At 44.6% G+C, this 17,046-nt stretch overlaps 3 protein-coding genes across 10 annotated transcripts in view; 1 reads left to right on the top strand and 2 right to left on the bottom strand.

The window, feature by feature from the left end:
- Positions 1–4: 4 nt before the first annotated feature.
- Positions 5–7,726, bottom strand: LOC125885062 (CD276 antigen homolog). The gene is made up of 4 exons (XM_049570484.1): positions 7,591–7,726; positions 4,307–4,359; positions 1,908–2,225; positions 5–1,794 (listed from the first exon to the last, which is right to left on the bottom strand). The coding sequence occupies exons 1-4, from the start codon at positions 7,605–7,607 to the stop codon at positions 1,643–1,645; spliced, it is 540 nt and encodes a 179-aa protein (XP_049426441.1). The 5' UTR covers positions 7,608–7,726; the 3' UTR covers positions 5–1,642.
- The window catches only part of ackr3b (atypical chemokine receptor 3b), a 27,956-nt gene continuing 15,338 nt past the window's right edge, over positions 4,429–17,046 (top strand). The window contains exon 1 of the mRNA XM_049570432.1: positions 4,429–6,903. The gene's annotated coding sequence lies outside the window, so the exon portion shown is untranslated. The remainder of the gene's footprint in view (positions 6,904–17,046) is intronic.
- Positions 8,552–17,046, bottom strand: part of LOC125885050 (dynein regulatory complex protein 11-like) — an 18,063-nt gene continuing 9,568 nt past the window's right edge. Inside the window, exons 10-20 of one of the 8 annotated variants that reach the window (XM_049570419.1) lie at positions 16,711–16,811; positions 13,538–13,651; positions 13,424–13,458; positions 12,958–13,040; positions 12,755–12,862; positions 12,480–12,679; positions 11,782–11,868; positions 11,507–11,684; positions 10,153–10,391; positions 9,900–10,065; positions 8,552–8,622 (exon numbers count right to left, since the gene is read on the bottom strand). In XM_049570419.1, coding sequence (XP_049426376.1) covers positions 9,910–10,065; positions 10,153–10,391; positions 11,507–11,684; positions 11,782–11,868; positions 12,480–12,679; positions 12,755–12,862; positions 12,958–13,040; positions 13,424–13,458; positions 13,538–13,651; positions 16,711–16,811 — 1,301 coding nt within the window. In that variant the 3' untranslated portion in view covers positions 8,552–8,622; positions 9,900–9,909. Of the gene's footprint in view, positions 8,623–9,514; positions 10,066–10,152; positions 10,392–11,506; positions 11,685–11,781; positions 12,680–12,754; positions 12,863–12,957; positions 13,041–13,423; positions 13,459–13,537; positions 13,652–16,710; positions 16,812–17,046 lie in introns of those variants that run through there. The other 7 variants (XM_049570418.1, XR_007448788.1, XR_007448790.1 and 4 more) reach the window with 7 other exon arrangements.

Here is a 17,046-nt window from a genome sequence, read left to right as displayed (position 1 = left end):
CTTATTTTAATAAATTAATATTTATTTCTAATAAACTTTTGGTACATGTAATGACATTTTAATTCATTTATTTACTTTAATTTTAGCAGCTTCTGTCATCCGTACAGAAGAACACAGTATAATAATCAGCTTTTTGTGGATGTAATTTATCCAATAAAATACTTTTTAACAGCTAATTACATTAAACAAACAAAATAAAAACATATTTGTGATGAAAGGTGATGTAAATACAAAGCTGCTGTGATAAGGTGCGTTAAGGTGTTTTTACTATTTAACTGGAGATGGTTGTTCCACATTCAATCTGTTAAACGTCGTAATACTCATAATAATAATACATTTTATTTGAAAAGCGCCTTTCAAAACACTCAAGGTCACTATACAATCGTAAACAAAGTAATAAATAGGAGAGACCACAACACAGATGAAACAATACAGGAAAAAACCTCAGGAAAAAAATGTAAAGAGCAAATTTAGCTTAGCTTTTCCAGAGCAGTTGTTCCTGAAATATTTTTGATGTAGATATTTATGTTTGTACATAAATAAAGTGGGCATTATCCTGACTGAACATGTCAGCCTCAACATAAAGCTTCTTGGATCCTCACTGTGACAGAAAACACTTTAAATAATCATAAAACTTAACAATGTAAAAACAACACGTCTGTAACAGGAAGTAAAGATGAAATAAAAGCAGCAACATGAACGGCTGAAACTTTAATAACTGTCTGTGAGACTCCGCCTGGTGAACACTTGGGCCCATTCTCCTTTATATCAATAACATCACATCATCATGGTGTCAGCTGAGAGTCTCCGAACTCTGTCAAGTCTCCACTGACAGTTGAACGTTTGTCTTTGTTTGATGGATCACCACCACTGCTGCTGCTACTGCTGTGAAGTTTCTGACCAAAAGGTGGCGCCAATGAGCCGAGAAACACAACAAGGTATGGAGGACCATAAACGTGGCAATAAATAATGTGTCAATAAATACAGGAATAAATAAATGCAGAGGTCAGGGCCTTTAACTACAAATACAGAGACACACAACTAAATAAAAATAACTGTTTATAAAGTGGAAATAAATGATAAAATAAGAAAATGTCACTACTTAATTCAACATTTATTTATATATTTATTTGATTCAATATTTATTTACTTTTATATTTATTTATACATTATTCATTCATATATTTCTTTTACAATGCATGTTTTCATATCGTATATTTTTCAACATTTAATTATTAAGATGTTTTAGTTTTTTGGCATGTATTGTAACATCAGCTGTTGGCAGGTATTGTATGTATTTATTTATCTAACCATTTTAATGTATTTATTTTTATTCATGCATTTGTTTATTTCTGTATTTATAGACACATGAGTCACATGTTGTCCTCCATACTGTCGGGCTGACAGAGCCGTGGGGAAGAATACGACTGTTAACGACTGATGAAGTGATGGAGTGATGGAGTGATGAAGTGATGGAGTGATGGAGTGATGAAGTGATGGAGTGATGGAGTGATGGAGTGATGAAGTGATGGAGTGATGAGCACTGTTAAAGAGGTGTCTGAATAATTAGTGATCATATGATGTGACCTCAGTGAGAAATCAAAGCTGCCAGACCGATTCAGTAGTTTTAGCCGCCACAGTCTTACAGGAAGGAGCTCGCTGTCAGACAATGAAGAAGAGGAGGAGTCAGGAGGAAGATGAAGCAGGTGGGTGTGACTGCGGCACCTCCACCTGACGCTCCTGGAGGAGCAGGAGAAGATGGAGGCGGAGTCGCTGCAGCTTTATCACAGCGTTCTGTAACATGGAGACAAACAGCAGACTGTTACATCACTTCCTGTTTCTGCACAGGACTCTGAGGGTGTACAGAGAAATGCTGGACGTGTCCGTCCTGTGGCGGCGGTACAGACCTGAGACGGTGAGTGAGACTTTGTGCCGGTCACTCAGCGCGGGGAACACACAGTCGTACAGTCCGCTGTCTGACGGCAAGACGTCCCTCATGGTGACGGAGAAGTTCCCCTTCCTGTACAGCTCCGGATGACTGAACACTCGACCGCTGAACTTCCCGTCCTGCGTCGAATTGTTTGGGACGTTTTGTTTGATGTCCAACACCACTCTGTTGTCTTCATCCCTCCAGAAGACGGACACAGGTTGAGAGGACACGTCGTAGATGCACGGCAGCAGGACGCTGTTTCCGATACAAGCGCTGACTTTCAGCTGGGCGGTTCCTGTGACATCACACACACACACACACGGTACATGAGGTGTATCAACACGTATTCATACCGACACGTTCAGTAGGAGGCTTCGGGTTAAGGACACGTTATGAACCCAACGACACGTTAACCTGTTTCATCTGTTAGCATCTACAGGTTCAAGTTCTCAAAAGGAAGTGGACCCTCCCACCAACACACCACATCCTCCTGCTGCACTGACACACACTGGCACCACGCTACGCTATGCTAAGCTAGCTCCTTACAAGATGGCCACTAATATAATCGGTCCAGTAGAAACAGTTAATGTTAGCTGTTAGCAGCTGTTAACGTTAGCAGCTGGTCAGAGGGCAGGACAGAGGGCAGGACAATCTGAACTGTGCTTTTACAAACACTGATCAATCAACATGTTGAGTGTTTCCATATGAGACTCAGACAGGAAGTGTGTATTCTCGGTTCCCTGTGTGTGAAACCACAGATGGACCTCACACAACCACAAACCACAGAGGACACATGGAGACATGTGGGGACACATGGGGACATGTCATCTGTCCCTCCTCAGCACTGTGGTGTCAGTTGAGGTACTGATCCACAGTCAGTGTTTACCTACAGTGTGGACATGTGTCCTGTAAGAAGCACCAGTGAGCTCAGGTAGAGCTGCGTTGAAAAAAAATCTATTTAATCGATTCAAAACGATTTTCCTTTAAATGGCACAATATCAATTCATTAATTAAAAAAAAATCGATCTTTTACTATAACTATTTATTTTCCTCCGTGGACGTGTTGTACAGCCGGTAGCAGCCTGCAGCAGCCTGCAGTACTGTCAACCCAGGTAGTCTCGCGAGATCAGCATTTAGATCAGCATTTAGATCAGCATTTAGCACCTGAGGTCATGGCGAGAGATCTCGCGAGACGGCCGGACACTGAATGAAGACAGAGCAGCAAACAATGGTGTGAGCGCGTCCACTGAAGGCATGGGTCTACGGTGCATTTTCCCCCTAAAACGCTAATAATGTACGAATGTTTATTAAATGTACATCAGTTTCACAGAAAAGATTAAGAAATTCCACTAAGCATCAGCACACTGCTAACTGTAGCCTCAGTTTGTGCCTCATACAGATCTGCTGGTAAAGTTAACTTAGCGTTAGCAAGCGTGATAAAAGACGGCAGAGAGGCGACGTTGTGCAAATAAACCAAAGATTTATTAATTCTCTGTAGCAGTAAACACATGGGCCGATAACAAATGTGTTAGCTAACTATGCTAAAGCTTTACAAGCTATTCAGGGTTCACCTACGTATATTGTTTCTCTTCTGATACAGTCAGTGTGTGCATCACAACCACTGTAGTGTGTTGCACAAAAGCTGTATAAGACGGTTACAGGCAGCAAACTTGTGGATGCACTTTGTTTACATTTTTTGAAGCCACTTTATTTAAACTGTCTGCCTTGTGATTAGATTTAATTTAAAATATTTATTTTGTATGTGTTGGTCAGGTAATGTTAAATAAAAGTACATGATGACTGATGTGCTGCTTTGGGGTCAATTCTTAATGTAAACAGTATTTTAATAGTAATGCACCAGGTCAGAGGGTTCCTTGTTAAATATACTTTATTAGTTCTCAGAAAATATCTTAATATCCAAGCATTTTGTATCATAATTGAAATATACTTGACTGAATCGATATTAAACTGAATTAAATCGAATCGAATCGATACCCAGCCTTAACCTCGGGAGCTGCTGGTCTGCTGCTGCCTTCATCAGCTGCTGGTCTGTGTCACTGTGTGATGTGGGTGCTTTCAAGAATTAATGCAGACAGACCACTGGATGGAGGCAGCAGCAGACCAGCAGCTGATGGAGGCAGCAGCAGACCAGCAGCTGATGGAGGCAGCAGCAGACCAGCAACTGATGGAGGCAGCAGCAGACCAGCAGCTCCTGAGATCAGTGGTGTTAAATCAGTGGTTTTCTGAATGGAGTCTGGCTCAGCAGAGACATACACCACCTGTCTGACAGGAGAGAACACCTCCTACATGTGATGGTGTCCACTGATGGATGACACCACCTGTCTCTGCTCCATCAGGGTGTGTAGGTGAACTCACCTGTAGTGACTGTGCACACCAACATCAGCCCCCAGAGAACCACCTGTCCTTCACTGTGGAGACACAAGAGACAAATGAGACACATGAGACACGAGACACATGAGACACATGAGACACAAGAGACACATGAGACACATGAGACACATGAGACAGGACTCCGATGATTAAATGAACCAGCTCACACTGACCTGAGCAGACCTGTTGATACGTGACGCTGCAGGGTTTGACGGGATTTCTCGTGCACTTTGAAGAGACGGTTCAAAGATGCGGTTCGTTCAGTTTCTTTTCTTTTTTTTTCTTTTTTTTTTGCCACATGTGTGTGTGGGGTGTGTCAGTGGGTTCAAAGACACATCACGTGAGCTGGATATTGTAACGTGGACCCAGAATAGACTCCGCAGATATAAAGTTTGGTGTAGCCATAGCAACGCCCTTTATAAACAAAAAGTCTGCCAATACAAACACGTGCTAGTGGATAGTAGGCTAGTTTGCTACCGTTCATTTCTAACCGAGGCGGAACGTGTTCCATTCGTACCAGAATAATCAACAACCTCCCCCTATCCCAAAACACGGCCAACAGGGCTCTCAATAACAAGTTTATTGTTCCAGCGTGTCCGAACTGCATGCTGGGTAACATGCAAGCTAGCTAGCTGGCGTCACACCCAGCTGGCGACAGTAGCAAATGTGTTCGCTACAGTATTGTTGTATACAACTCCATTGGCTCGTTGACCCTAAAGAGCTGCTTCAAAGACTCGGCTCGTTCGCGAACGTCCCATCACTACTGCAGGGCATTATCAATCAATCAATCAACCAATCAATCAATCTTATTTATGAAGCCCAATATGATGAATCACAATCTGCCTGAGAGGCTTTACAGCACATCCCTCTGTCCTTAGGACCCTCACAGCTGATTAAAGTAGTGATTTAAAAGTTGCTGAAAGCTGCTGGACCAGACGGAGTGACTGGTAGGGTGCTGAGGGACTGTGCAGATCAACTGGCTGGTGTCTTCACGGAGATATTTAACCAGTCCCTGTCCCAGTGCGCAATCCCACCCTGCTTGAAGTCCTCCACAATCATCCCTCTACCAAAGAAGACCACCATCAGCAGCCCCAACGACTACTGGCCAGTGGGATCTACGCCCAGCATCAAGAAGTGTTTTGAGGAACTGGTCAGGGGTCACATCACAACAAGCCTGCCATCCATACTTGACCCACACCAGTTTGCTTACAGGGCAAACCGGTCTACAGAGGATGCCATAGCTACAGCTCTCCACACCACACTGACACACGTGGAACAGCGCGGGCGCTACGCCAGGCTGCTCTCCATAGACTTCAGCCCTGCTTGTAACACCATCATACTGAGCAGACTGGGAAAAAACTTACGGATTGGGTGTTTCACAACACATCTGCTGCTGGATCAGAGACTCTCTGACAGACCGTCCTCAGAGAGTTAGAGTAGGACCCCATCTCTCCTCAGCGCTGAGCCTCAGCACTGGCTCCCCCAGGGCTGTGTGCTGAGCCCCCTACTCTACACTCTCTACACCCACCACGGCTGCACCCCCACCCACTCAAGCAATACCATCACTAAGTGTGCGGATGACACGACCGTGGTGAGGCTCATCTCAGGAGGAAATGAGACTGCATACAGGGAGGAGGTCCAGCGGGTGTCAGTATGGTGCACAGAAAACAACCTGATCCTTAACACCTCAAAGACCAAACAGTTGATTGTGGATTTCAGGAGAAATAAACTGGACATTCATCCAATCTGCATAAACGGAGACAGTGTGGAGACGGTCTCAGACTTCAGGTTCCTGGGCACCCACATTGAGGAGAACCTGACCTGGACTGCAAACACTACTACACTTCTGAAAAAGGCTCAACAGAGACTGTACTTCCTGAGGATCGTCAGGAAAAACAACTTGACAGAGAGACTGTTGGTGTCCTTCTACAACTGCTCCATCCAGTCAGTGCTGAGCTACGGCATCACGCTGTGGTACGCCAGCTGCACTGCTGCTGAGAGGAAAGCGCTCCAGATATGCTGTGTCTGTTTGTCTTCAGTATCCTTTATATAGCACTGAACCTGAGCGCTCTACCTCACTGCATTGAACCTGTGCAATGACAACAAAGACATCCTGATTCTGATCAGGAAAAACAACTGTAGAAAACTGAACCCACAGTAGAGTCAACACAGAGCTGCGTTACCATGGAGACAGAGATTAGATAAACTACAGGGCCTCTGTGTTGTGATAACACCTGCACAGGTGTGTAAACACGTGCCATACCTGTGCAGGGCCCTATTTCAGGATCAGGCTCAACAAACTCTGATCCTGATTTCTGGTTTGACTGAGCCTGAGCTGAGAAACAGAACAGCTGATCAGCATCAGCTCAGTCAGCCTGAGAGAGGTGCGTTCACGACGAGCACTGAAAGGCATCATCAGCAGAGTGCAGATAACATGATGTTCAGTGGCCGAGAGCAGAAAGCCGCTTGTTTCATCCGATCAGATTTTAACGACCGCGAAATGAAAACAAAAAACAAAAACAACACGTCAGCTGCAGCTGAACAGCGTGAGGTGTGATGGGAACAGACTGCAGAGTTCAGAGGTCAGGTGATGTGATGAGGTCATGTGTCTAACATACAGAAACATGTGTTCATATATTTGAATATAATTTATTCATGATTTATTTTGCTGCCTTTAATGTCAGGACAGCATAACGTTATGGGGAGAGAGGGAACGACATGTAGCACAGGACAGCAGGCTGGGTTTGAACCCGCGGCCGCTGCGTCTGATCACGGGGCGTCCGCTCCATCCACTGAGCCACCGATGCTCCGTGGTAATTACTTTAAAAGATGCATAAAATGTGCTGTGATGATAATGTAGATCCAGGATGTGTAATATGTGATATATGTTTGATTGTTAGATAAATGATAGAGTGTGAGGTCAAACAGTATCTGACGTCATGTTTGGCCTCGTGCGGCAGTTCGCCGCGGCTAATTGATATTCAAACAAATAAAACGGTATTTACACGTTAACGTGGCGTTGCGGGCCTTTGAAGTTTTAACGTAAACTGACGGGAGCTCGTTTCGGTTCCTCAAAGTGACCTTAGGACTCTTTTACACTTTCACTTCCTCCATCGTGGTGGGCTAACTGCTAACCGCTAACCGCTAACGGCTAACTGCTAACCGCTAACGGCTAACTGCTAACCGCTAACGGCTAACTAGCTGGTGTTTAGCGGTGTCCGGGGTCTTTATGCTAACAGCAGCGTGTCTCCGTGTCTCCGGTAACTAACCTCGGCAAACCGGTCATACCGGTTCAGGATTCCTCGACAGGTCCGGACATGAACTGCAGATGTAAAATGACAGTTAGCCTTCTTCTTCTTCTTCTTCTTCTTCTTCTGGTTTCATGGCGGGTTGCAACCATCGCTTATTAGGTGCATACCGCCACCTACTGTACCGGAGAGTGTAGTGTGAGTTACCGTCCATCATCAGTAGCCGAACTAATCATCCTTAATTTTCAATCAAATAGTAAAATAAATAAATAAATAAATAAAAACAACGACAACCCTCAACGAACCTCATCTTCTATGACACAGTGTTGTCTCCTCCCTTCTGTTGCCTCTGTTCTCTCCCCGCGTAGCGTCCTAATGGTTTTTGAACACTAATATTCTCTGTCCCATCCCATTTTTTGAGTAGGCTATTGCTTTAGCTTCTCCTTCACCGAGGCTGTATCTACGATATCTCTCATTCCGCACTTTAGTTGTTCTTTTATCTCAGACATGTTAGGATGTTGCATGTTTCAGCAGAAACTTCCGCCTTCCTCAGAAGTGTCACTAATGCCGCATTCGTTTGGCAATCCAGGCCGGTCATTCCTTGTCAGATTTATATGACCGTATGACACGTCTGATCTGAAAGCGTTTCATTGCAACAGTCCGGAAAACATGGCGGCGCGCCGTGAGTTTGTTTTTGTTTGCATGGTTGCTGAGCACCGGAGACTTTGCTGGTTCAAACGACTTCAGGCTACAACGGGCTTGCACAGACTTTTTTCCCAACATAAATCAACAGTGGAAATAGAAATGCCATTGCAAAGTACTTGTATGATTTTTACAACGCAAACGCTCAATTAAACAGCATATACAAGGACAAATTGAGAACAAATAACTTTGTTTACCATTCACAGTGTGCGCAGCCATCTTCGTCGTGATGTCAATTCTACCAACTCAGTCTACCTGGACCTTGCCCGAGTTTGATGACGAGACCTCCGGGTAAAACAGGTGTTCTTTTGTACCTTTCCGGACCGGAAACCGTATCAATCCCGGTTCCGGCTACCAATAGAATGCAGCATTAGCGGTTACGTTTAGCCAACACACACACATACGTGGTTACGTTTAGCCAACACACACTCGGTTATGTTTAGCCAACACACACACACAAATGCGGTTACATTTAGCCAAGACACACGTGGTTACGTTTAGCCAACACACACACGTGGTTACATTTAGCCAACACACACACGTGGTTACGTTTAGCCAACACACACACACACACACGCCAACACACACACGTGGTTACGTTTAGCCAACACACACACACACACACACACACACACACACACACACACACGTGGTTACATTTAGCCAACACACACACGTGGTTACGTTTAGCCGACACACACACGTGGTTACGTTTAGCCAACACACACACATGGTTACATTTATTCATCTATACATTTTGTTTATTTATAAATGTATTTCTAATTCATGAATTTTATTTACAAATTTTTAGTGTTATTTATTTATAAATATTGAGCTAATTTATAAAAGAATGCTATTTCCAATTTTTTTGATTACATTTATACATTTTGAGTTCATTTATAAATGTTGTTTCTTCATAGATTATGAATTTTATTAACTGATTTTTTGTTTAATTTATAAATGTTGAATTTTATTTACTAATTTTTAGAATTATTTATAAATAAAAATGTATAAATAAATATAATAAATAAAATCGAGTTTTATCTATAAATGTTAAGTTCACGAATAAATTATATTACTAATTTTAGTTATTTATAAAAACATTGATTTTTGTTTCATTTACAAATGTTTAGTTTATTATTATGATTAATAAATTAATTTCTGTCTGTGTTGCGCTGCCACCTGGTGGCTCATCACTGAACTATGGCGTTTACAAAACTTTAAATGTTCAAAAACAATAAAATTTTAGTAGTTAATACCTTCCTTTAATCTGTGTGAAGACAAAACATTTACAGGAACAATGAAAGACATGATGAGAAATATGATCTCACATCTTTATCATCATAGATATTTGATGTTTTATGAGGTTGTTCATTTTCAGTGACGACTACAGGAAGTGTTGGTCAACTTCAAAATAAAAGGTTTGACTGTTACTGACATACTTGTTATGTAAATCGTGTTTCTTCCTGCAGCACAGAAGCTAAAATAACACATTTTATAAACATCATTGACTTTATATAAAAACTTATACAGGAAATAAAACATAATCATTGATGAAATCCTACAAAATAAAAGTTTGTGAAACAGAAAAATAAAATATAAATGTTTCAATGTAAAAAATCACTGACTCCTCCATCTTTATCTTTTCATCTTCTTCTTCTTGGTCTTGTTTTTGTCCTCTTTGCTCTTCTTTTTCCTCCCTCCTCCTCGTCCTCTTCCTCGTCGTCCTTCTTCTTCGTTGGTTTTGGCAGCTTGAGCCTTCCTGTGGCTGAGCGGCGTCCGACTGAACCACACCTTAACACACACACACACACACACACACACACACATGAGTCATCTGTTGTTGATGTTAAATAAAGTTTATACAAAAAGATGTCTGACCCTGAAAGCCTCCTCCTCCTCCCGGTACACCGGCTCCATTCTCGACAGTGATTGGATGAACTCTGCGGCGGTCAGCGGTTGGAGGTGGAGTTTCTTGAGCCTGTGGGGGCGGAGCACCGAGCGGGCCGCCTGCAGGATGTGACCCTGAGTGAAGCCGTCAGTGATCTTGGCCAATGAGCTGAGGTCCAGGGCCGGACCTGGCTCCGCCCCCTCAGCACGCAGCAGCTCCCGCCACAGGACTGACAGACAACACGCTAATGTTAGCATGTTAGCGTGAGGGTAATGTGTGGTATTGTTAGCATGTTGGAAAAGCTAATGGATGTGTTCACTGGATATATATTGGTTTGTTTTGATAAATGTTGAGTCTAAATTTTGAATGTTAGGTTTTATTTATTCATTCTGAATTTAATTTTTGAATTCATGAATTTTTAGTTTTAGTAACAAATTTTGAGTTTTATCTCTAAATGTTGGCTCTGATTTACAAATACGGGGTTTTATTTATACATTTACAAGTTTCAGTGATAAATGTTGAGTTTAATTTTTGAATGTTAGGTTTCATATCTTAATTTTGAATTGAAGTTTTGAATATATGAATGTATAATTTCAGCAACAAATTTTGAGTTTTATTGATTAATGTTGAGTTTCATATTGATTATTGATTTCATGTTAAGTTTTATTTCTAAACTTTAACTTTTATTTAGAAATGTTGATTTTGAGTTCAAAATGTGAGTTTAATTCAAACATTTTGATTTCTTAAAATACGTTTTATATTTTCTTTACAAAAGTTTTAGTTTTACCTGAAGTAGAAAATGTTTAGTTACATATTTTTTATAGTTTTGAGTTTAATTCATACATTTTAATTTATTATTGCTCTTTTATTTTTCTATTTCCAAATTTGAACTTTTAATCTAAATAAGATGTAGATTTTGAGTTTTTATTTATTTATTTATTTATTTATTTATTTCATTTATTCATATCCTAGCTACATATTTTGAAATGTATTCATGAATATCTAGTTTTACAAAAAGTTACAAATTTTGAGTTGAAATTTTATGAATTTATTAATTCATTTACATATAATTTAAATTTTTAACTTTAAATTTTGAGTTGCATTTGTAAATATGTTGTATACTTTAAACACTTTTAGTTTTTTAGAAACAATTTGAGATTCATTTACAAATTAGATGTTGAGTCAGAAAATTATAGTATAATTTAGATATCCTGACTTTGATTTATAAATATCGAGCTTCTGTTTCAAAAAGGTGTTGTTGTTTACTGGTACCCAGTCTGGATCAGTAGTCTGGTCTGGTGTCGTACTGGTTTACTGGACTCTACAGACTAAACTAACTGGTACCCAGTCTGGATGCGTAGTCTGGTCTTGGGATCAGGATGATCTTCTTGTAGACTTCACAGAACGGTTTGATTTCTGCATCAAACGGTCTGCGAGTCGTCCCGATCACCAGAACTCGGTCCTCCAGTTTCAGAGTCTTCAGAGACTTCAGCAGGTCTTTCTTCAGCCTCCGAGGATCCGACTGGAACAGAGACAGAGACACTGAAATGGGTCGCTGGAGGACGGAAGGTGTTTGTGTTTTAGTTATAAATGTTTAATGACGTTTTAACTTTTCGGACCTCTCTGCCAGTTTTTGGAGTTTTCTTGTAGAAGATTTTTTCGGCATCTTCGATCCAGATCACAGACGGCTGCAGCTCACCTGCTACCTGACAGGAGACACAACATGGACCAATCAGAGGCAAGGAACTGATGATGATGTCACAGTCAGGTGTAGCAGGTCTGGATTCACTTTGAAGACCAGGAGCAGCACATCTGGACTCACTTTGAAGACCAGGAGCAACACCTCTGGACTCATCCTGAAGACCAGATGCAGCACGTATGGACTCACCTTGAAGACCAGGTGCAGCACGTATGGACTCACCTTGAAGACCAGGTGCAGCACGTATGGACTCACCTTGAAGACCAGATGCAGCACGTATGGACTCACCTTGAAGACCAGGTGCAGCAGGTCTGGACTCACCTTGAAGACCAGGTGCAGCACGTCTGGATTCACCTTGAAGACCAGATGCAGCACGTCTGGATTCACTTTGAAGACCAGGAGCAGCACATCTGGACTCACCTTGAAGATCAGGAGCAGCACGTATGGACTCACCTTGAAGACCAGGAGCAGCACGTATGGACTCACCTTGAAGACCAGGAGCAGCAGGTCTGGACTCACCTTGAAGACCAGGAGCAGCAGGTCTGGACTCACCTTGAAGACCAGGAGCAGCAGGTCTGGACTCATCCTGAAGAGCAGGTGCAGCACATCTGGACTCACCTTGAAGATCAGGTGCAGCAGGTAGGCAGCTCCTCCTCTGCCAGGGTACCTGTTGTTCAGGTGGGCGGGGCTCAGGTGGAACAGGTGAGCTCCTGTCTCGCTGCAAACGGCATGAACCAACGTCTTCTTACCGACTCCAGACGGACCGGCCAGCAGCAGAGTCTTCGCCACCAGGAACTTTTCCAGGACCGCCTGAGATCCTGGAGGGAAAATCAAGGTGTAATGACCAGTTACTGATCGGCTATTGATCAGGTGTTGATCAGGTGTGGACTGACCCAGCGGCAGGACGGCGTACAGAGCGACCAGCTGTCTGACGTCGGACAGAGATGGCATTGGTTCAATGTTCACCTGTCTGAGGGTCGAGGCCAGGTAATTGTACTCACCTGGAGACAGGTGAGACAGAGGAGACAGGTGAGACAGAGGAGACAGGTGAGAAAAGTGAGACAGGTGAGACTGTTGTTGTTGTTGTTGTTGTTACCGATGTAGTCGGAGAGCTTGATGTTCATTGGTTGGACGAGGAAACCCTGCAGGATCAATTCCTCACACAGAGACTGTAGAGACCTGAGAACCAATCACAATTCAGGACACAGACAAAGGAACCAATCACAGTTCAGGACACAGACACAGGAACCAATCACAGCTCAGGACACAGACAAAGGAACCAATCACAGCTCAGGACACAGACACAGGAACCAATCACAGCTCAGGACACAGACACAGGAACCAATCACAACTCAGGACACAGACACAGGAACCAATCACAGCTCAGGACACAGACACAGGAACCAATCACAGCTCAGGACACAGACACAGGAACCAATCACAACTCAGGACACAGACACAGGAACCAATCACAGCTCAGGACACAGACACAGGAACCAATCACAACTCAGGACACAGACACAGGAACCAATCACAGCTCAGAGAGTATCCAGGTCGACCACCTGTCAGATGTCAGGTCCTTCTTCTTCGTCTTCTTCTACAAAGAGAAACACACACAGTGACATCACATGATGACATCATCATAATCAGACTCCACCCCTCTGACACAAACAGACCTTTCTACTTCCTGTCTTCTTCTTCTTCTTCTTCTTCTTCTTCTTCTTTTTCTTCTGTGTTCTGTCCACCACCAGTCGGAGGTTCTCCAGCTCCGCCCTCATCAGCTCATCCACCTGCAGACAGCAACAACACTGGGACATCACTATAAACAAACAAACAAACAAACGTCTGTAAACCAGGGCCCTATTTCAGAAAGCAGGTCCAACAAACTGATCCTGATCTGAGAAACAGAGCAGCTGATCAGGCTCAGTCAGCCTGAGGGAAGTGCAGATTCTCAGAGACAGGAAGTGGAGTTAAAATCAGAGTCTGTCTCAGAGTCTGTCTCTCAGTGTCTGTCTCAGAGTCTGTCTCAGAGTCTGTCTCTCAGTGTCTGTCTCAGAGTCTGTCTCAGAGTCTGTCTCTCAGTGTCTGTCTCAGAGTCTGTCTCAGTGTCTGTCTCTCAGTGTCTGTCTCAGAGTCTGTCTCAGTGTCTGTCTCTCAGTGTCTGTCTCTCAGTGTCTGTCTCTCAGTGCCTGTCTCAGTGTCTGTCTCTCAGAGTCTGTCTCAGAGTCTGTCTCAGTGTCTGTCTCTCAGTGTCTGTCTCTCAGAGTCTGTCTCAGAGTCTGTCTCAGTGTCTGTCTCTCAGTGTCTGTCTCAGAGTCTGTCTCAGTGTCTGTCTCTCAGTGTCTGTCTCTCAGTGTCTGTCTCAGAGTCTGTCTCAGTGTCTGCCTCTCAGTGTCTGTCTCTCAGTGTCTGTCTCTCGGTGTCTGCCTCTCAGTGTCTGTCTCTCAGTGCCTGTCTCAGTGTCTGTCTCTCAGTGTCTGTCTCAGAGTCTGTCTCAGAGTCTGTCTCAGTGTCTGTCTCTCAGTGTCTGTCTCAGAGTCTGTCTCAGTGTCTGTCTCTCAGTGTCTGTCTCAGAGTCTGTCTCTCAGTGTCTGTCTCAGAGTCTGTCTCAGTGTCTGCCTCTCAGTGTCTGTCTCTCAGTGTCTGCCTCTCAGAGTCTGTCTCAGTGTCTGCCTCTCAGTGTCTGTCTCTCAGTGTCTGTCTCAGAGTCTGTCTCAGTGTCTGCCTCTCAGTGTCTGCCTCTCAGTGTCTGTCTCTCAGTGTCTGTCTCTCAGTGTCTGTCTCTCGGTGTCTGCCTCTCAGTGTCTGTCTCTCAGTGCCTGTCTCAGTGTCTGTCTCTCAGTGTCTGTCTCTCAGTGCCTGTCTCAGTGTCTGTCTCTCAGTGTCTGTCTCTCAGTGCCTGTCTCAGTGTCTGTCTCAGTGTCTGTCTCTCAGTGCCTGTCTCAGTGTCTGTCTCAGTGTCTGTCTCTCAGTGCCTGTCTCAGTGTCTGTCTCTCAGTGTCTGTCTCTCAGTGCCTGTCTCAGTGTCTGTCTCTCAGTGTCTGTCTCTCAGTGCCTGTCTCAGTGCCTGTCTCAGTGTCTGTCTCTCAGTGTCTGTCTCTCAGTGCCTGTCTCAGTGTCTGTCTCTCAGTGTCTGTCTCAGAGTCTGTCTCAGTGTCTGCCTCTCAGTGTCTGCCTCTCGGTGTCTGCCTCTCAGTGTCTGTCTCTCGGTGTCTGCCTCTCAGTGTCTGTCTCAGAGTCTGTCTCAGTGTCTGCCTCTCAGTGTCTGCCTCTCAGTGTCTGTCTCAGTGTCTGCCTCTCAGTGTCTGCCTCTCAGTGTCTGCCTCTCGGTGTCTGCCTCTCAGTGTCTGCCTCTCAGTGTCTGTCTCTCGGTGTCTGCCTCTCAGTGTCTGTCTCTCAGAGTCTGTCTCAGTGTCTGTCTCTCAGTGTCTGTCTCAGTGTCTGTCTCTCAGTGCCTGTCTCAGTGTCTGTCTCTCAGTGTCTGTCTCAGTGTCTGTCTCAGTGTCTGTCTCTCAGTGTCTGTCTCTCAGTGCCTGTCTCAGTGTCTGTCTCTCAGTGTCTATCTCAGTGTCTGCCTCTCAGTGTCTGTCTCAGTGTCTGTCTCAGTGTCTGTCTCTCAGTGTTTGTCTCTCAGTGTCTGTCTCAGTGTCTGTCTCTCAGTGTCTGCCTCTCAGTGTCTGTCTCAGTGTCTGTCTCTCAGTGTCTGCCTCTCAGTGTCTGTCTCAGTGTCTGCCTCTCAGTGTCTGTCTCTCAGTGTCTGCCTCTCAGTGTCTGTCTCAGTGTCTGTCTCTCAGTGTCTGTCTCAGTGTCTGCCTCTCAGTGTCTGTCTCTCAGTGTCTGTCTCAGTGTCTGTCTCTCAGTGTCTGTCTCAGTGTCTGCCTCTCAGTGTCTGTCTCTCAGAGTCTGTCTCAGTGTCTGTCTCAGTGTCTGTCTCTCAGTGTCTGTCTCAGTGTCTGTCTCTCAGTGTCTGTCTCAGTGTCTATCTCAGTGTCTGCCTCTCAGTGTCTGTCTCAGTGTCTGTCTCAGTGTCTGTCTCAGTGTCTGTCTCTCAGTGTTTGTCTCTCAGTGTCTGTCTCAGTGTCTGTCTCTCAGTGTCTGTCTCTCAGTGTCTGTCTCAGTGTCTGCCTCTCAGTGTCTGTCTCAGTGTCTGCCTCTCAGTGTCTGTCTCTCAGTGTCTGTCTCAGTGTCTGCCTCTCAGTGTCTGTCTCAGTGTCTGTCTCTCAGTGTCTGTCTCTCAGTGTCTGTCTCTCAGTGTCTGTCTCTCAGTGTCTGTCTCAGTGTCTGCCTCTCAGTGTCTGTCTCAGTGTCTGTCTCTCAGTGTCTGCCTCTCAGTGTCTGCCTCTCAGTGTCTGTCTCTCAGTGTCTGTCTCAGTGTCTGTCTCTCAGTGTCTGTCTCTCAGTGTCTGTCTCTCAGTGTCTGTCTCAGTGTCTGCCTCTCAGTGTCTGTCTCAGTGTCTGTCTCTCAGTGTCTGTCTCTCAGTGTCTGTCTCTCAGTGTCTGTCTCAGTGTCTGTCTCTCAGTGTCTGTCTCTCAGTGTCTGTCTCTCAGTGTCTGTCTCAGTGTCTGCCTCTCAGTGTCTGTCTCAGTGTCTGTCTCTCAGTGTCTGTCTCTCAGTGTCTGTCTCAGTGTCTGTCTCTCAGTGTCTGCCTCTCAGTGTCTGCCTCTCAGTGTCTGTCTCTCAGTGTCTGTCTCAGTGTCTGCCTCTCAGTGTCTGTCTCAGTGTCTGTCTCTCAGTGTCTGCCTCTCAGTGTCTGCCTCTCAGTGTCTGTCTCTCAGTGTCTGTCTCAGTGTCTCGCTTCAACATGTCCGTCACCATGGAAACCACAGCAACGCTCTCCTGGTGACTCACCTGGACTCTGACTTCCTGTTCCACTTCCTGTCTCTTCTCCTCTCTGAGCAGCTGGAAGTCCAAACTCTGCTGCCCATGGTCGTCACGGCAACGCCACACATCTGAACACACACACACACACACACACACACACAGAAATAGGAAGTGGATGTGTCAGGTGTGTGGGAACCTTTATTTTCTCAGGCCCAGACAGGAAGTGAGCAGGAAAATAAATCGCCCCAGGTGCAGCTCCCAGGAGCCACTTCCTGCTGCTAACAGCGCCACTTCCTGCTGGAGGAAAATGTGCACTTCCTGTGTGAGCAGCGGAGAGTAGCTGGTGGACGCCGTCAGTGAAGT

Source organism: Epinephelus fuscoguttatus, linkage group LG24 (assembly GCF_011397635.1).
Source record: "Epinephelus fuscoguttatus linkage group LG24, E.fuscoguttatus.final_Chr_v1".
Taxonomy (NCBI): Eukaryota; Metazoa; Chordata; class Actinopteri; order Perciformes; family Serranidae; genus Epinephelus; species Epinephelus fuscoguttatus.
This window is presented reverse-complemented; position numbering and strand designations above follow the sequence as displayed.